This window comes from Ammodytes marinus (genome assembly GCF_949987685.1).
Source record: "Ammodytes marinus genome assembly, chromosome: 8".
In the NCBI taxonomy this organism is placed as follows: domain Eukaryota; kingdom Metazoa; phylum Chordata; class Actinopteri; order Uranoscopiformes; family Ammodytidae; genus Ammodytes; species Ammodytes marinus.
The window spans coordinates 20,015,745-20,036,925 of record NC_137212.1 but is presented as its reverse complement, the minus strand read 5'-3'; the positions used below and the strand labels follow the sequence as shown (position 1 = coordinate 20,036,925).

The following is a 21,181-nucleotide window of genomic DNA, read 5'->3' as shown; positions in this document are numbered from 1 at the left end:
TGTTAGTGTTGAAAAGTGCATCCTATTTGGGCGATTCTGACCCACAATCCATTGCGCACGTGAAGTGACGTCACATCGACGAAGCCTCCATATGAAAACAAACGGGGATGCGACGGATATAAAAGCAAGAGGCAAGATCAAGGCGCAATGTTATGATGAAATAAGAGAGTAAAGTATGTCCCAATAGTATGCCTACTGCATCCTAACTAGATTCTTTTTATCGTCGGATGTAGTATGTAGAATAGAAAAAATAAAGAGTATGCGATTCGGAACGCAACCACTGTCTCAAAAATTTTGTATAATTAATGTAATGAGAACCCAGGTTGCAAGGCCAGTCATTAAGAAGGGATGGACTTCCCCCTGATACAGAGCATATGTTGATATGAAAAGATCACTGCCAGTATAGCACACGATGGTGAATCAGAATCACATAATCGGTAAGTACAATATAGTAAAATGTTGAGTGACCCAAATTCCTTCCGAATTTTCCCTTTTTCCTTTTTTGAAACATTTTCTATGACTATTTGTTTACTAGAACTTTTCCACAGATGTAAATCTTAAAGAGGAAGGCACCCTGGACTAAAAATAAAAAAGTATGAACTGCAAATGTAGACATGTAAAGGAACGGTTCTCAGTCCTAATATGTAGTATGTTTATCCAGTAATTTGAACTTCTGATTACCAACGTCTGATAGAATTTAAAAAATGTTACTCAACAGCACAATAGTTTTTTGAGTGTAAAATAACAAAATCCAAATGTTTGCATGGTGTCAATATATATGTCGCGTATCACGTACAGTATATATATAGTTTTTTTGTAAATGGTACATAAACATATGGTAAAGTTGATGAAAATGTATGCATAAATAAACATACATTTATACCAACAAATAGAGAAATATATTTGTTGTAGTTATAGTCTGTGGCCAAACAAAATTGTACTTTGGTTTGATCAAGAATCAGTTATGGAAGAGTGCACAGTTTTACCATTATTATCGTATATGTCAGAAATGGTTGCCATGTCCTATACAATTTTCCTGTAGGGCCACCTAACATACACTTTATTTTCTTAATGTTTAAAAACCTCATAATGTGCCCAGAGTGTGAGAGGTCTCCTGCTCTGTTAAGTATAAGATGTCCAGCAGTTAAGAAAGTTAAAGCCATAGCGTTAAAGTAATGTCTGCGTGTCCTATGCTGCTATTCAGAAAATTGCAATCAAAGGGGAAAATTTGATAGTAAAGATCTTAAAAGCAGAATCTGTCATGGCGGGTGGACACGATTAGAATACATTGCTTTCTGATTTGAAAATGTTTAGCGAATCATATACTGTACCAGAGGACGTAGATTGAGCATTATCAAAAACATTGATATCACAGTCAGATGGACTCTTGATATTTATAGATCAGCATGAAACTGTCTGCTGTTGTGCGCATTCCTACATCATCAGAATGGTGTGTATTATCTTCATGTGTGCAAGAATAGAGGTGGCAAACTGGTTGTCTATGTACCTATGGTCTTTGGTGAATAATATTGAACTGTGCAACATTATGTCACCACATGTTACAATGTCAAGCAAGTTTGTTTATTTCCAGCAGTGGATAGGCAAACTAATTTTGAGGATAATGACACATTTCATTGGTGAATTGTGTTCCCACTCTAACAATAATTCTCCAGAGTTGCCAGCCCATCTGCTTGTCATTCAGTGAAAATTATGGATGCCAACAGCTTGCTAATTGTTAAGCAGCTTTATTACATTTTTTGGAACGAAACATGATTTATTAGTCTCAGCGACAGTTGTCCTATTGGAACCTGGGTGAGCGAGATTTCTTTATTTTTTATAAAAAGAGGCAGAAGGAGATGCTCTCGACACAAGCACCTGTATTTTCTTTTCAGCGGTTACAATTGCTGCAGTGGGAATCAACCCGGCTGACTTCTAAAAGACTTCTTTAACATTTAAAGTTGCACCATGAAGGAAGTGATTCAGTAACGCTTTACAGCAATAGCATCACTGCATAAACAAGCAGCAGAGACATAGAGTGCACTTGGTGATTGGAAGTCTCTTTTCTTTCAATAAAATGGATAAACAAGACAACTCTGAGTAACGTATTGCACATTGGCTAACAGGAAATTTAATCTGTGATCGGTATAGGGATGCTGGCCGATGGCTGAATGATCTGTCTGTATGCGGAGACAATTTGAAAAGAGAATGAAGATGTTTTATCACCTGGTCCCGATAATGCAGGATATAAAGCTTTTATCTTTATCTCCTGAAGCTCTCTTTTTACTCTCTTTTTTGTGTCACAGTCCAAGTGCACAATATTCGTCTGGAGTTTCACCACAACACCACCTCCATCTTTGTTTTCTGCAGGTGCATTAGAGATTTATAACGTTATTACCCTTTGAATAGAAATAGGTCCATTTGCTCTTTTTTTCAGCTAATGTTTTGCGGACTGTTTACTGATATTCACAGCAAAAGAGTCATACAAAGGTTTAATTTCTGAGTTATTTCAGCCCTGCCGACAAGAAAATCAGCCGAAAGAATCTACTCTTGAAGTTGGGTACAAAATAATGACTAACCACAAACTCCCGCTTTTGCCATATTGAACAGGTGCAAGCAGAGCAGATTATTTCACACTTGTACTTTACTCAGCACAGGCAGAAGCTGTTTGGTGCCTCTTTGAATAGGCTGTTCAAGTTAATTAAAAACGGTTTTATTCCCCCTGTGTTTGTGTGTCTGTGTATGTGTGTGAGTGTGCGTGTGTGTCTGTGTATGTGTGTGAGTGTGTGTGTGTGTGTGTGTGTGTGTGTGTGTGTGTGCTCCCCACAGTTGTGTCTTGAGATGCATTTTAGACCTCAGGGACACCTCTAATGAAAACACACATACTGTCAACTACCTAATCCTCCTAATTGACAATGACAATGGTGAGGCACCATTATGAGTCACCGCTTTGCACTGATACAGATTATCAGGTGAATAAAAGCATTCAACAAACGATTTGGCCCCGTGCTGTCAAATAAAACAGCACAAGTGTGAATATCAAATTCATTATATATCTGTATATCTGTATCTGGAAATAATTTTCTTACAATTAGTTTTAAATAACGATTCATAAACTGATATGATCGAAACAGAGTGCAGTGAGTAATTGGATATTAGACACTTTTGGTAAATTGTTTACCAAGTATTCGACAGTTGTATTCTTCAAGCTGGCTTTTACTGTCACAAGAGCTAACCATATGACTGTTATTTCAAATCTACCCCACACTTGTGGTCATTTATATAAAGGAGTGAATTTAAAATTGTATTGATTGCTGTCAAAACAACAAATGACCTAGCTCTATAAACGGTTCTATATAGAGGGGATGTATTTAGTATCTTAGCTCAGTAAATCACAGGTTTAAATGTTACAAAGGCTAAAAAACACCAAAGGTGAGCAAAACATTGTGCACGTAGAAACCGAATAACTGCCATGCTAGTATAATATATTATATTTTCAGCATAGACATTTCCTTTTAGTTTGGCTAGCTTCATATTATCATATCATATCATCATATTGTTTAATATTCCATTATATTAAATATTGCATGTTGTGTTTTGTTGTATCAAATAATATTCTATATCGCTGTATACAACTCTCAGATAGAAAGCTAATTAGTCTAGAGCAGGGGTGTCCAAACTTTTTTCACTGAGGGCCACATACAGAAAAATCTACGAAGGGCCGGGCCACTTTGCAAAAATAACACGTTTATCAGGACATGTAGCTGCTCTGATGTTTAGTTTCATAGTGTCTTCGTAAATTGTAATCCTTCTTCACGGCAACACTTTCCTTGCACATTAAACAGATACATTCCCCCTCTTGTTAAATGCCATTGATACACCCAGTGTTTTCTGCTTTTTTGTCCAATGTCCAGCTGGGTGAAAATAGTAGCCAGCTGAGATCCCGACTCTCCTAGGGGGGTCCGGGGGTATGCCCCCCCGGGAGATTTTTTAAAGTTTTTAAAGTGAAATGCATGAATCTGGTGCACTTTGAGAGGAAAATTAAGAGGCTAAATCTGAAGAATTTTGTATGAAAAAAATGGAGACAATGTGTCAGATGAATTAGAAGCTATTGGAGAAGGACACATAGATTTTCCATAATAATATTAATTTAAAATAAAATATTATGCAGGGTCCTCTGGGATGGGCTTAGTGCTCTTTTTCTTTTATGGGACACATTTCTGCAATGCAAAAAAAAAAAAAAAAAAAAAAATTTTTTTTTTTTTTTTTTCCAAAGGGCCATATTACATTATATTTTTAAAATCGTCCGCGGGCCAATAAAAAGCGGGCCGCGGGCCGCAGTTGGCCCGCGGGCCGTAGTTTGGACACCCCTGGTCTAGAGAGTCAATTATTCAAACTTAAATATTGTAAATCCGGGCCAAAAAAATATTTAAAAGGTAGGACATGCTGTTCTAACTGTAACTTTTAAGTAGGCTGCCTTGGTTCTTCTTTTAAAGCATCTGGTCTGACCATGATATTTTGTATTGTTTCCGGCATACAAGGACTTATAAAAACGTATCAGATATATTTCAGTTTGTGGGATGAGACTTGCTGAAGTAATGAGCAGAGCAACACATTAGAAAATGATGCCATCTCAGAGGGCATCTATAAAAAGACTCACCATTTCCCAGTTCCTCTTGACTAGATTACAGCCTCTAGCAAATCTGTCCCTCATGGGGAACTTTAGCTGCTCAAGTTGCCGTGACTAATGAGTATAATAATTTCTGTTCCTTAAATGAGATGTCCCAAAATCTACTTGAATGTCAAAAACAATGGTGATTTACAGAACCAAGCATGATTGTATAATTGGTATTATGTCAAACACTATTACTGTCGTGAGTTAGTTTATCACTCACAACTTGCATTGTCCCCACTACCTTCAATATGCTGTAGTTAAACCTCTACTGAAGAATCAAACCAAACCTTGATCCAGGCTCTCTTAATCATTATTATTCAGTCTCTAACCTCCAATCTAATTAAAAAATATTAGAATGGGTTGTATCTGCAGCTGCAATGGTCTAATACTAATCTTCATCTTTTTGAACCTTTTCAATCTGCTTTCGGGACCTGTCATTCCATGGAAACCACACCTACCAAAGTGGTAAATGTCTTGTGATTGATTCAAATTCCACCTCATTGCTCATTATTATTCTCGATCCCCTGGAAAATCTATTCAGCGTCTCTAGTCTGGTTCCTATATGGTTAAAGTCCTACTTAACTAAAATGCAATCTGAATATTTTCTTATATCTTAATTCTTAATGTATTTGTATGCCCCCTTAAAGCACTTTGAATTGCATTGTGTCTGAATTGCGCTGTATAAATCCATTTGTGTTGCCTTATCTGGAATAACAGTGGGTCGCCCATAATAATATTACCAATATTTTCAGAAGTGAAATATGGAGTGCCTCAGGGCTCTGTTCTTGGCCCACTGCTTTTCTGTGTTCACCTTTAGGCCAAATTATTTGCTGTTATGCAATAAATCTCCAATTATACGCTGATGAGCACAAGCTGTATTTACCTGTAAATGTAATGTAATGTGATGTTCTGCTTCTCAATTCTGATCAAACTAATGCTGGTCATTGGCTCAGTCTATTTAAAAATATCTTAAGCACATTTTATAAAACACTATTATTTTAAAATGTCAAGTGCAGCTCTTATATTTGTTGTTACCTTGTGGCACAATGATATTTGACCAACAAAAGGCTGACAAACACTCAAAACAGTCAACTCAAGTTGACACTTAAAAAGAAAATATTCTCAACTAGTGAATCACTTTTCTGTTAATCATTGCATAATTCTGATCTTAAAACCCCAACAGAAATCACTAATTTCTCAGATTTATAACAAACTCTCGGCTCTGGAAAACAATTCGGCTGTCAAAAGCAAAAGTGCTTGGGAGAGTGAACTTGGGTTAAATCTGACAGATCAATGGTGGGATAAGGCTGTGCATAGTATACGTTCATCCTCTCCTTGTGCCAGGCTGCAGCTTATACAGTTTAAAGTGTTACATAGAGTCCATTTCACCAAAGCAAAACTATCTGAAATTTACCCAAATGTTGTGGACCAATGTGACCGATGCCATGCCTCCTCATGTAACTCGAGTCATATATTTTTTTTTGTCCTAGACTACAGAGATTCTGGAATGACTTTTTTATAATCATGACAAAAGTTCTAGGAACCCAAATAAAAACAGACCCCCTCATTGCAATATTCGGAACCCCCTCTAAACAACCCCATATTACAGCCTTACAATCAGAAATATTAGCCTTCACTTCCCTTCTGGCAAGACGCCGTATTTTACTTATGTGGAAATCCCCTAACCCCCCCTTCTATTCCAATCTGGCTCAAAGACGTAATGTTCTTTTTAAAATTAGAGAAAATTAAATTAACAGTGAAAGGCAGCACTAATAAATTTGGCAAAAAATGGGATTCTTTTATAGCTTATTTTAATTCATTACCAACCCTGGCCCAGAACTAAATCCCCCCTCCCCCCTAACTTTATTTAGTCGCTACTTTATTTTTTATTTATTTATTATTATTATTATTATTATTATTATTATTATTATTATTATTATTATTATTATTATTAGTATTATTATTATTATTATTATTATTATTATTATTATTATTATTATTATTTATTTATTTATTTATTTATTTATTTATTTATTTATTTATTTATTTATTTATTTATTTCATGTGTATTTGTACATATCTGTATCCTATTATGTTTTGTATGACGGATTTTGATCATACCCGGAGACACCTGGGGCCTATTGCATAAAAGTGGAATTAAGATATCCAGGATGATTGATAAAGCCAGCCTTAACAAAGTCTAGCCTGGGCACTTTGGATTAGTCAGTTGCATAAACACCAATCCAGGATGAAGAGGGGCTGCTTTGTCAAGCCAGGTGTAAGTAAGTCTGTTAAGTGCCAGCCCACAGCTTTCAGAAGTAGACCCAGAGATCGAACACAGATTTACTGATGTAAAAATGTAAAAGACGGCCCATTTTCCCACAATGCCTTGCTAATTTAAACCTTAAGTGAGGGGGCAGTTCATTTCTTAGAGGAACTGTATTCTCTGCCAAATGATGTTGATGCCCCTGCATTGTTTTATGATAAAATAGTTTACAGTGAGCAGTCTGCAGGTGCATCTAAAAAATAGAATATCATGGAAAGTCAATTCAAAAAGTGAAACTTTCCTAGATTCATTACTCAAACTGAAATATGTCAGGCCTTCTTTTTTTGGATGATTGATTGATCATGGAATAAAAAATCCAGTATCTCGAAATATTAAAATATTACATAAAACCAATCAGAAAAAGGATTTATAATACTCAAATGTCGACCTTCTGGAAAATATGTTTATTCTAGATAAAATTCACTTCATGTGTAATGAATCCAGAATATATTTAAGTTTCACTTTTTGAATTAAATTACAGAAAAACAGAACTTTTAATTGATATTCAATTTTGTTTTAGATGCACCTGTATATGGTTTTAAGTAGCCTACAAAGTGGATTTATTTGACCCACATTTGCAAAGTCATCTGCCATCGATAATCAATTGTATAAATATAGCCTGCAATATGAACAGACTATCACATAAATTATTATAATTGATGTAATTTCATCTTAATCTAATTATAATTAAGTTAATTATAAATGGTTCAGGTTAAATAAATTAAAAAGAAGAACTATTTAACTAAATGACAATGCAGTCTTTTATGTGGTACTTTAAAACAGACTAATGAAAATAAAGCAGTACACAGAAGATCATGGAATAACTGTTAAACACCTTGATTTCAGATGGGAGTGACAGCTGACTGAGCCAGTCAGGCAACAGAATAAGTGTATCCTTTACGTTTAGCCTGGTCCCGACCAGGCTAAACGTAAAGGATAAATCTCCATGGTAACGTATGTCCCTCCGCTTTTATGCAACCGGATCATGGCTGACGCAAGCCAGGATAACCGAAATATCCTAGGTTAATCCCTTATCTTAGTTTTATGCAATAGGCCCCTGTTCTTTATGTGTGTTTGTTGTTTAAAAAAATGAAAAACCCAATAAATAAATTTAAAAAAAATCATTGGATAATTCAGATCCAAGAGCTGGTGTCAAAAAGAGTTATAAGAATAAGAATAATATAATCAGCAAAAGAAAATGTCAGAATAGAATCAATTGATATATTTTAGGAACTATTGTAGAAATGACAAAACGTAAGAATCACTCCATCTTTCCAGCATTTCATCTACACCTCACATCTGATACTGTAGCTGTTCTGAACCATAGGCAGCGTCCATTACTCCCAGAAGAGTAATATGGCCATAATGATGATGTTTACACAACTGCCACCTCTGTGAAAAATAGATATCCTCAATTGGATTGAAAATGGGGAGTAGTGTGGGAGATACTCCATTAAAAAAAGCAACCACGCCCCAGACAACAACATGGGTTATGATGCATTCAAATAGGAGGATGACCTTGTGAAAGTGAAACACACAAAACTTGAACAATTTTCATTGGTCAAAAATGGTCATTATGCCTGGCTAAACTAAGATTTTGAAAATGAGGATTTACATAATGAGCTAATTGATTGGACACATCTGAGAACGCAAGTTGTTTCTTGAGAAACCAATTTTGATCAGCAGGACTGAATGCATCACTGGGAAAAATGCATTTGATAGTGTGAGAAAATGAGCTATTTCACACATTGTGTCGACTGTAATGGTAAGTGTTCTAAGAAGAAATAGCAAAGGAATATTCAAGCAAGCTGATAGGATGAGACACAGAGGTACTGATACACTCACATGTAAGTGTGATGTGACATGATGTGTTGTGTGAGGAATTCACAAGTCTCATGAACCCCCAGTGAACCCTGACACTGAGGTATGTTGGGAAACATGGTTGTTTAGGACCATGCGGATCGCGCTGTTGAGGGAGGGCGTCCCTGTAGCAGAGAGCATGGAAAAAAAAGAGTAGTGGAGCGTCGGTATTCTTTCGCCACCGCTCAAGTGTTGCATGCTGAAGGGTCCCGATGCTCACAGTGAGAGAGAGAGAGAGAGAGAGAGAGAGAGAGAGAGAGAGAGAGAGAGAGAGAGAGAGAGAGAGAGAGAGAGAGAGAGAGAGAGAGAGCTGTGGTCCCAATAGGATGACGGATCGATGTGCGGTTGGAAACGTGGGGAAATGAAGATGAAGATAAGAGTGGTAATTATGAAATGAGAGATGCAGGAAACATCCGTGCGTTGTTTCTCTGTGAGGAGCTTTTAGTGTTATTTGCACCTCTGAATTCAATTTCAGGATGGGCTGTGACATTGTATAGTCAACTGTGACCTATCTGCACTTTGTATTGTCATTTGCAGTTATTAGGCTATTATTATTATTATTATTATTATTATTATTATTATTATTATTATTATTATTATTATTATTATTATTATTATTATTATTATTATTATTATTATTATTATTATTATTATTATTATTATTATTATTATTTTATTACAGGAGCTTAAATCTGTCAGATTCCTATAGGATAGTCAAAAGATTGATGTACTTTATGCAGGTGTGGGAGAGTTATCATGAAACATGTTTGAATACTGCAGCCTGATGCTATGTTTTGCACTGCTTCTTGCAACATGTTGCCCTGATGAGAGCATTACAGTAGGAGGCACAGCTGACATTTCCTTTGTAGCCTGGCATGAGCGAAGAGCAGCTGTTGTTGATATGATGTTGCCTTTGCCTTGAAAGCTGACATTTCATGTGCATTGAATTCGTGACCCGAAAATGCAGCACCTGTCTGTCCTGAAGTTTATTATTCTAAAAGCCGGAGCTCTGACTCCCTGATGTGCCTGATGATGCTCTGTTTTTTGAACTCATGTCTTTCATGTGTCACTCCAGTGCCAAGGGATTTGTGGCATCATCCTGGTCGCCATGGTTACCAGTCTAATGTTGGCGTACAACAGCAGCTCCGGCGACAGATCGTCTTCCTCACTGTCTGTGTCGTCGGTGCTCCACCGCTTAGATGGACCGGTTCAGTCCACTAAAAAGCCTGAGAGATCATCACATACACTCCCAGCATCAACACTTGAGGGGTACACCGCTGTCATGGATCGTAAGGTAAACATGCACCTACCTTGCACTGGGAGCCGATCTGTCCCTTTATGATTTCATATAGACATTTTCTTTTTTGATGCCAGTAAGATCCAAAATCTTTACCTTCCAAAGAAATAAAAATGCTGGAAAGTGGTGCAGGCTGGCCTGACACAAAACAAAAACAAGTCATCCACCATCAAAGAGACACAGGTCAAACCTAATACTTGATAGTGAGATCCAACAATCAATGGCGGGGTTGAGGGTTGGGGGATTGGTTTGTTGTCGGTGCGTTAGGTGCCTGAATGAAGGCAGTGAGTGGGAATAGCAAAACTGGCAGGTTTTTGGAAGAAACACATGGAGGCCAACAGTCGAAATGGGAGTGACGAGGACAGCAGTACTTTGGAATCAGTCCAAGTGAACAGTGGAGACCATTTTTACAATGTTTGGGATGTGCGATAGATAGATTTTGCACGATGCACCAATTCAGTCACTGCATTTACACACAGTGGCTACGATTGAACGTGTCCCCGGAATTCACTGAATGCATCAGGACATATTTCTGTGCAACATATTTGGGACAAGGCACCCAGTCCGTGGAAAAAGAAGATTGATTGCTGTGGCACTTTTGGACATATGTGACACTGAAATTGCTCCTGATTTGTATTCCGCTGTCATCCAAGTGAAGCAGAGAGAGTAGCATATAAATGCATAGTTCAGGCATGCACTGAAAATGGCTTTCGAAAGCTGCGCCTGCAGCCCTGGTTTCAGGCAGAACTGAAAAATCCTCTTCAGTGCATTTGACGTGTGTGCAACATTATGCCCTTTGCCATTTTAACTTCTGAATCCCATGTGAATGTTCGTCAGTTTGGGCAAAACAATGAATACGTTTTGGGGTTTTTCAGGCACTGCGCTATTATTTTAGCAATGACAGTGAAGTGTTGTTACTGTGCTAACTGAAATTGTTTAGCAAATGTATGTAAGGCTGTAAAGTTATCAATTAATCTCTTGAACACAAAGCTCCAGAGCTCAACCTGCTGTCGTTAAACCCTCTCTAACTTCTGTCTGTAGTTTACTGCCTCTCCTTGATTCATAATTAATGTGTTCACCATGAAATATTTAGCCACAAAAGCTCTTAAAACAGGGATGGATTTCTAGTGTAACGTCTTCTCAGGACAGCACCGCTATAATTTTTCGGCTATATTAGTGTTGGCACAGTCAGCATTATTGTAATGTGGAGGCCTGTCATTCTGACCAGGCACAGTTTAACAGATGGATGGATCATCCCGAATGCACCGAGGTGAAAACATCATCTAATGCTGCTGGGGAATATTGGCTTTGACACGCACACACACACACACACACACACACACACACACACACACACACACACACACACACACACACACACACACACACACACACAGTCTGCACTCCTCACATTCACACAGCACTGGCACACACAGGCAGAAAAAACCCATGCAAATAGCTAAAACACAGACTTAAAGTTGTATGTCCTCATCGGAGCCAGGGAAGCTTAAAAATGTGAAGAGAGCGCGATTTAATGTGCCCTCTAGACACTGTTTTTGGCCCGTATTAACCTAGGTGCATATCTTGTTTCACGGGCTGTGATTTCACAAAGTCGGTGGTGATCTATGGTTGCCCCTCGCCCAAGAGGTTGCAATCACACATTTATCACAAACACCACACTGGTTCATTTGAATTTAAAGCTTTAAAGGCCAGACATTTGGAGTTGTTGATATCCACATGTCTATCACGAGATCGGACTTCAATATAGTGCTCATTCACTAGGGCTATTTTAGGAAAGCTGGCCAGGAGTCTCAGTGTTGATTATGTTTAATTCTGTCCACCTTCTGCTATGCTGTCAGGCTTTAGTGTGATGAGTCCTCATCTATAATGCATGTATTTCTCTTGGTCAAGCTACCGTAATTATAGCAGCACAGTTCGATAGACTCTTTCAAACGCACACCTTGTCCTCACGTACATTGGAGTTTGAACACCTAAACAGACAGCCGTGCTCCAATCTTCTGCCTTGCTCCTAATCTTCTCCCTGTCTTTGATGTTTTGCCAATTCCAGTTAAAGAGATGTTGACCTATGAAGAACTGTCAGCTGAATTAATCTACATTGGCATTTATATGCTCTGATAGAAAAGCCTGTGTGAGAACATGAATGTGGATGTGTGTGTATGTGTCCATTTCACTTCAGGTTGTACCTCATTATTATGGGCCTTATTATTATGATACCCTTTTCTGTGCTTTGACAGTGTTAAATGCAGCCAGCAGAGGAGAAAATGGTTCCATTAAAAAGTCAGTTTGCAAAAAGTATTTAAAAAAAAGTCTTACACTGACCCTTTTCTAAAGCACAATCTAAGCTATGATATACAGTATGTCAATGTCACTTAAAGGAGAGGTAAGGGATATCCTCTCTTTAGCTTAATTCCTGTCAGTGACTGCAGTTAGCAGTCCCCTCCCTCGTCCCAACGTCACCACCACATGAACGTGCAGTCGTCTTCGTCAGATAGTGCTGCGATGGAGAGCATCGAGTCATCGTTCACAGGCACATAGAGCCGCCTCTTTATAGCGCTCTGTCTCCTGATTGGATAAAACGAGCGGGATACGCAAAATTTTAACTGGCAATTACTACAAAGCTGAATGACTGGGGGACCTCTGTTATGAACTGTGCATACTGTTTAAGTGATTGCTGTATTAATATAGAGAGATTTAACACGTATATTAACAAAACATTATCACTTACTTCTCCTTTAATGGATGGGTTCCCAGGATATGCAAATTCTAAATCCACTAAAAGAGTGGGTTCACCCATAGCAAAAACAGATTGTATTATACATTGTCATCCTCTGAGTGACATCACATGGCCAGATTTGAAGGCCATTAAGCCCCGTTTACACATGGTATTTACATGTGGTCTTGTTATCTCGTTGGCCCACATGATCCCATCGAATGTGCTGCTAACTAGGCCAAAACTCCTGAGATGCAGACAGCCCCCTCTCTCTTTTATGAGGTTGACTGGATAAAAAGAAAGTAAGAGAAGAAGAAAACAGGCACCTTCATTATCCTGCATTTATCCCCATTGAGACCATAGCACGTGCAAGATTGTGACTTAAGTGTGTGTCTATGTGAGAAGTCAACTTTTGGGATGATTTTAGGTGTTATTTATTTGTCTCAGGCCCAGCAATCAAAAGGCAGATCATTAAACCCTCACTACGCACAACAGGTTCCGCATTATCCACCTTTGCACTCAGTCGAGCTATCAGCCCATTTCTGTGCACTTTGGAAAGTAAACAGTTGCTGTTACGATAATGATGAAAACTAAATCATGTGTGCCCCTGTGAGCACATTTCTTCCACCCCAACAACTATCAGAGGATGTTTAAGGAACAGGGTTGGGGATCTATTATTTTTGTCAACATATCCCATAAATAGAGAGAAGAAAATGGATCCTCCTAAAACCAATTGTCTGTGTATAGCCCAAGCCTAATGGAGCTTTTTTTTCTCTGAGCCATAGACAACACCGTTGTCATTGACATCGACCTGTGAAAGATAAATACTACCTTTTCATAACTTTTGAATGAATGGATAACAATGACAAAAGGGCATTTGTATAGTCTTCACTAACGACTCCTATCTCACCTCTTAATAGTTCAGCTTTGCCATGACTTTTTTTCCCCCTGAAGCCTTGTACCGTTGTCTACCGTTGTTAAACTGTAAGGGACTTAAGGCAGAGGCTGGGCGATCGTAAGCACATTGGAGTCTCTGGTGCAATATTAGAGGCTGACGGATGGGGTTTGCTCTGACAGCAATTACGATCCTGCGCTCCCCCTGGAAGTGTATAAACAGAATCCTACTGATGAGTCTAGAGTCAGCGTGTGGGCGGCAACTCACTACCAATGGGACCAGAGCCAAACTCTTTTGTCCTTCTTATGCTATACTGCTCTGAACGAGAAGAGTTTTCTTTTGAAAGTTCAAAGTTATATACAAACAAATTGTCCCGACGTACACAAGCATGCATTGAAAAATGATAGACTATAGAATACAGAACACAATAAATCTGCCTTCTGAAGCACAACCGTTAAAACACTATACATGCAAATGTAAAAAAGCATAGGAAACAGTGTGAAAGAGAGAGAATAAAGGCCTAGCAGGTAAAAAAAATAAGATATTCAAATCTCCAGGGATCACTTGAGCCTGTGCAGTTACATTTTTCAGGGCAGAGACTATTGTGATTTTATATGAAAAGATGTGGTTGATGAGCAATCCAGTTCAGGTTTAAATGTACAATTGAAATCCCCTATAATAAGAGAACAAGTATCCTAATTGGTAAAAAGGACAAAATTCCAATCATTCCAGTTGGGAGCATAAGGAAAAGTTGCCCAGCGGCAATGATTAATATACTGTAAGAAACAATGGTGTCAGCTTCAAAGAGGAGTCTGTGCTACTCTAGAATCCAATTTTGAATCTTCAACTTTCCATACCCAGTTTTTTAAATTTCCAGCAGAAAAGCTACACTTGAATGAAGTTGCAGAGTTTGGTTCTACATTTACAAATATTATTAGGTCATTTTACATTCCATTACTTTTTTCAGCCAGTCCATGTGCTTGATGCCTCACAAATTAAAAGGACTACTGCTTAAATTCATGGTTGATTTTAAGTAAAAGTCTACATGTAATATGCATTTCATGACTTTCACTCATTCATTCATTCAATTGTCCTTGGCTCGCATCCTTAGCTGCATGTCATTTGATTCTGAAAGCCCGTCTCAAGGTTGGACATGGAGCACAAGTAGCTATTTCCCAGAATCATCAAGCTGTCAGGGGCTCAAGGGGAGCTGGCACTGGAGCTTTAGCGTCACTGTCAAGAGCACTTTAAACTGCAAACCTTCAATTAACTTTGACTAGTTTAACACATTCGCTGACTTTAGAGACGATTAAAAGCTGCTTGGAAGTAATTATTTGGACGGTGTCGAGACAAGAATTCTATGTACCTGTTGTATGTAGAACAAGAAAAGAAACAGCCGAAAAGGACTGGGATTTTTCTGCTAAGGCAGGGACTAAATGTGTGTGCAGTGTAGCGTTTAATTCGCTCCTGCCCTTTTATTAAAGAAGGGGGTCTGGGTACAGGGAGTGCAAACACGCTTGCAGGAAAGTGTTTGTTTTGGGCAGTCTGTGTTAGGGAATCGAAATACCATAAAGATTGTGTGTGTGTGTGTGTGTGTTTGTGTGTGTGTGTGTGTGTGTGTGTGTGTGTGTGTGTGTGTGTGTGTGTGTGTGTGTGTGTGTGTGTGCGTGCGCGCGCGCACGTGTGTGTGTGTGTGTGTGTGTGTGTCGATTTGTGTTGTGTCTGTGTGTTTCTGAGTGTGTGTGCGTGTTTTTGTATAGAAAGGGATTACAACTGGTTTTGGATCACCAAACTTATTAGACAGTTGCAGACACTCGGCAGAGAAACGTGATTGTATTACAAATCAGCAGCCACATCGAACTCTGCACAAAGAGTCACACACACACACACACACACACACACACACACACACACACACACACACACACACACACACACACACACACACAGACAGACAGACAGACAGACAGACAGACAGACAGACAGACATTCCCACCTCAATCACCAGGCAATCATTCAGTGTGGGGTCACACAGAGATAGTGGGGAGAGTATTATAAATACAGCAATGGAAGCAGTGCCTCTGGCACTGGTAATGTCAACTGTACTGTATGTATGCACACTCACACACATGCACACACACACACACACACACACACACACACACACACACACACACATACACACATACACACACACACACACGCACACATGCGCGCGCACACACACACACACACACACACACACACACACACACACACACACATACACACGCGTACACACGCACACACACAGACATTCCCACCTCAGGACCCGGGTGTGAAGCTCAGAGCACAGTTCAGAATGCCAATGTAGCTCCTTATTATAGATGGGAATAATTCATGTGAAGAGTCTCTTGGTTTTCTTGCTGTGGGATCATTCAATCAGAGCTCGCCTTTTCCAACTTTGAAAACCTATTTGGACACATAAACATGAATACAAAGCTATTATAATGCTGTGCAAAATAGACGCCTTGCAATAGATATCACCTTTAGAAAAGCATATGCTGACCACTGCTGCACATGCATTCATTGAAGAGGCTGTATTTGACTGAATAAATCTGCAAGCTTATGTTCTCGAAACCCCTACGAAATCAAAGCCCTGCACAGGATAGCTTCTGCTCGGCTGGCAGCCATGATATTCTGCAGTGCATTTAAATAATAGCATTACCTGACAGAGCAGCCCATTACCAGTCTAGCTGTCCAATTCTGTGCCAGCTACAATTTACTTAGGTCCTATATTATATTCAGTAATCGTGTGTGTGTGTGTGTGTGTGTGTGTGTGTGTGTGTGTGTGTGTGTGTGTGTGTGTGTGTGTGTGTGTGTGTGTGTGTGTGTGTGTGTCGTTCTGTGAAGAACTATATTAATCTGTGATTAGATATGCAAAAAGCCTGGAAATAATTTTTTTCATTCTGGCTACATTCTCAAGAAATTGTCCTTGTCAGGCGTGTTGGGTTCTGTTGTAGCCTACGGGCTACATACTGATTTTAGGGTTGGATTCCTGCCAGTTAGGCTTGACCATGTATATTCATCCCTTTGTCTTTATCTTTTTGCAACTTTTTAACCACGCTAGCAGCATTATTCAAGCGAATGGCAATGTCAGCCTTTCAGGCTTTGATGATCCTTTGACTTTTCCTCTTGTCCTGCTATCATCAGTTTGTCAGTATCCGTATCGTCAGTTGGGGTTTTGACTGAAATAGCAACTATTTTATGGACTCCCATAAAGTTCCATAAGGACATACAGTATAATATACATCAATAGATGTATATTATAGTTAGTGATACATTAACTTTAAGTAGAATTAGCAGGTCAAAATTCAAATTTGTCCAGTACTTTGGTTAATGACAAAATATCTACAAAACAAACAATACTTCCTCAAGTCCTAGGTGTTCTTTGTGTTTAATGCAACATATCAAATGCTAGCATGCATAACATGCAATGAGCATGTAAACATGGCAAACGTTATACCTGATAAACATCAGATAGTCTTTTAGCCTTGTTACTAGGAACATGTTAGCCATGTACTCTCAGAATATATCATATACCATAATGTTTAAAAAGAAAGTTTGATTATGGTTTAATAAGACAATACTCTGGGTTAAAATGACTGTTTTGCAAGTTGTCCTCAATATCCTCTGAATGAAACTACAATTATGTCTGACCTTTGACCTTTCTCCTCTCCAGCCTCTGAAGATGCACTGCAGGACTTGTGCACTGGTGACCAGCTCTGGCCAGCTAACTGGGAGCAAGAGAGGCGAAGAAATTGACAGCTCTGAGTGTGTAATCCGTATGAACGACGCTCCCAGCATAGGATACCAGCAGGATGTTGGCCATCGCACAAGCCTTCGCGTCATAGCTCACTCCAGCCTTCAGAGGGTGCTGCAGGGCCGGCAGCAGCTGCTAAACGCCAGCCAAGACACAGTGTTTATCTTCTGGGGACCCAGCAGCTGCATGAGACGGGACGGGAAAGGCCACGTTTACAACAACCTTAGACTGTTAAAACAGCTTGTGCCCCGACTTAAAGTCTACATCATTTCCCACATCAAAATGCTGAAGTTTGATGAGGTTTTCAAACAGGAAACCGGGATTGATAGGTAAATGTTCACAGAATTAGTCCTGTCTTCTCGATATTTTGTTTTGGAGTAGTCACATACAAAAAAGAAATCTATTTCAGCTTATGAGTAGCTTGTGAAAAAATAAATTGAAACTTGAAACACTGGCAGTATTATTAATAGGATTAGGATTAAGCATTGTCTGTTATGTCTGAAATTATTTTAAGGGATTCGTTTCATGCCAGAATCACAGTTGTCCCACTAAAACCATATTTAGGGATATAGATATAGGAAAGTATTTTTTTATGGAGTGATGCTATGTAGTATGATACAAAAGGAACAGTTTTAAACACATTTTACTTAAGTGTCATTTGAGTTCAGAAGTGTTGTGCTTTCCGCAGAGCGAATAAGCATGAATCATCATGGAGTAAAAAACTGACAAATGATTTACCGCAAGTGACAAATTCAAAAAAACTAGGGACCACGATAAGACAGATCGGACTCATATAAATTGCACTTACAGGACTTCTACAAATGTTGTGCAGTATATGAACTTTAAGCAGTGGTGATTGAGAGTGGCTGAATGTCGAGTTTCATCAGACTCTGCCTCATCTGCTTGGCAACATCAGGATTCCTTATGCAAGGAAGTCCCACATGCTGTCAAGCTTTTCTCGCTTTAGTGGGAAAAGAGTGATATTTTATTCTGACAGAATCTAGCTTTTGTATCACAAATATGTTTTTATATTTATGTATCAGATAAGAAAACGACTTACCAAATATAATCATATCATCAGGGTTCTTCTGGTTGGGATACATAGACTTAAACCGAACGTACACATTGCAAAGACAGCAATACATTAACAATACATCGTAAATTCAAATTGCAATTTTTGTCTATGGGCCTACAGAACCGGATTTGGATTCACTGAGAGACCACCTTAAAAACCAGACAAATATCTTTCCTTGTACCCTAACCCTTTTACTGTATCAAACAGTCCAGCCCAGCTCTTCATACAGCCATTTGCATATGAACAGTGAGCCCATGGGAAGATAAGAGCACGTTGCCTTTGAACGGAAAATCCAATTACTTCAGCCTTCATGTAAGCAGAGTCAGTGTCAGAATAAATGTCTTCCTCATTGATATTTCCTTCATTGTTGTGTACATGAAAAAAAAAAGAAAGTTCCCTCTTCAGTCTGTCCTTTTGCCTCAGTCTGTAGTTACCTCTGATAAGATCATTTGCAGGTGAAATCTAGACATTTCTCACAGCTTTAATCTAGTCTTATCTGATCAGTAAGTGTCTTGGAAGGTGCCTGGAGTCCCAATATTTTGTTTTTGTTTTGCCTTGTACATTATTTGTGTATGGATTAACTGAAAATGGTTTAATTGTCTCTTCTTCCAGGAAGAGTTCTAACTCCTGGCTGAGTACCGGCTGGTTCACCATGGCCATAGCCCTGGAGCTGTGTGACAGGATCAACGTGTACGGCATGGTGCCACCTGAGTTTTGCAGGTATAATCTGATTCTTTTTTTAATTTTTTTATCCAAGAATTAAAGTGCTTAGAAATGTTCTCTTTGCACAGTGGTAGATACTACATTTATGCGATGTCATGTTTGCTCATTTATTGAAGTTCATAAACCTAACTGTGATTACTTGGCCACTTGAGAGCCAGGGGAACAAGCTGATAAGAGAACTCTGACTTATTAGAAGGTTTTGAGTTCACATGGCAAACTTGTTAGCTGATTGGCTTTTTTAGATGCAGAGCAAAAAGCATTCATTTGGCTTTTAAATCCTCCCTGTGACTGTAATTGATTGAAATAACCAATTTTATGGTATTTTATGAAAATACCACGCGCAGCAGTTTAATATTGCATATGTAACATTCAGGTCCACTGAAGATAGAAGAATATTTCGGCCTGTTACACTCACATGAATCTCCAAGGACACAAATAGGACACATTTGGATATCGATTGAGAAAATAGTCCAGGTTGAAGTGACAGTTGTGTGGCTGTGCCTGCAGCTGAGGAATAAGACGGTGTTACGTAAAGGAACACATCCCCAATTCTTCTCATCTTTCTGTTTTTCTTTCTTCCTGTGTGCGTTCTCTTCCCCACTCGCTTCACTGACTGACTTCCTTTGCCTGTCTCCCCCTCCACCTCCATCTCATAATTATCCCCCGCTCTGCTTCCTCATCCCTCCCTCACACTTTCACTTTCACGCCTTTTCATGCTTCTGCTCCTCTGTCTTTCTTTTGCTCTTCTCCTCTTTCTGTGTAGATCCTCCTCCCATCCCTCTGTGCCCTATCATTACTATGAGCCCTCGGGGGGCCTCGACGAGTGCTCCATGTACCTCTCCCATGAGAGGAGCCGGCGAGGGAGCCACCACCGCTTCATCACAGAGAAGACTGTGTTTGCCAACTGGGCTCGAACATTCAACATCCACTTTTACCAGCCGGACTGGAGGCCTTCTGCAATCCCCACCAGCACAAACAGCTCGTACACTCCCATTCCAGCTGGATCCTGAATCTTACACCATATAGAGAGCATCGGCAGAAAGTGCCAGAATATGTCCGTGGACCGTTTCCAGAGTGCAGATTCTCTCTCTGTGTCTGATTGTGGCTGTTAACCTACTGCCTAAGAAGCTTGGCAGAATGGGATCACTGTATAATAGCAGCACAAAGCCTCAACAATGTTTTGTAAGTGTAACTATAGCAGGATGAATTTCATGCTTGGATCAAAGCTGTGGAGTTTAGCTCATGTATGATTTTTTAAGAGCAGATTTAATAACTCTCAATAGCTGTCAGAGAGGGGACAGACAGTGAGATAGCGCACCACTGCAATAACTGCAGTATGATGGATTCATTTTCATAAACTGAATGTAGATTAATTGACACTGAGGTCATGTCCTCATTGTTTCTGGGTGTGTGGCAGTTTTAATGAGCTGCAGAGGAGTTTTACACTTAACATACGCAAAAATTAAGCAGTGTTTTTGCACTCCTATATTACTGCATTATTTTTACATACTATATCCCTTTTTAACAAACAAATATTCACAATACAGATTTTTTTTTGATTGACTGATCAGTAATTTTCCCAATGAATGTCAGAAAATTGTGAAAATGCTGTTGACAAAGAGATTGGGTTTACAATGATACGAAAAAAAGGCAAGAAATTGTCGCATTGAAGAAGCTGAAAACAGTGAATGTTTGCCATAGGAAAAGACATATTATACTGATGATCAAAATAGCTAACAATTGATCAACTGTTGCTTTTCAAAATATTAATTTGCAGCAATGATTTCAAGATGTGCACGA

The 21,181-nt window shown here is 39.0% G+C and overlaps 2 protein-coding genes across 2 annotated transcripts in view; one reads left to right on the top strand and one right to left on the bottom strand.

Moving 5' to 3' along the window:
* Nucleotides 1–21,181, bottom strand: part of erich3 (glutamate-rich 3) — a gene marked incomplete at both ends in the record, with an annotated part of 239,266 nt that overhangs the window by 72,309 nt on the left and 145,776 nt on the right.
* st6galnac5b (ST6 (alpha-N-acetyl-neuraminyl-2,3-beta-galactosyl-1,3)-N-acetylgalactosaminide alpha-2,6-sialyltransferase 5b) lies at nucleotides 9,220–20,391 on the top strand (the record flags this gene model as incomplete). The annotated part of the gene is made up of 5 exons (XM_080032278.1): nucleotides 9,220–9,240; nucleotides 9,934–10,152; nucleotides 17,503–17,912; nucleotides 19,271–19,378; nucleotides 20,145–20,391. 5 exons carry the CDS (start codon nucleotides 9,220–9,222, stop codon nucleotides 20,389–20,391), a joined length of 1,005 nt encoding a protein of 334 aa, XP_079888404.1.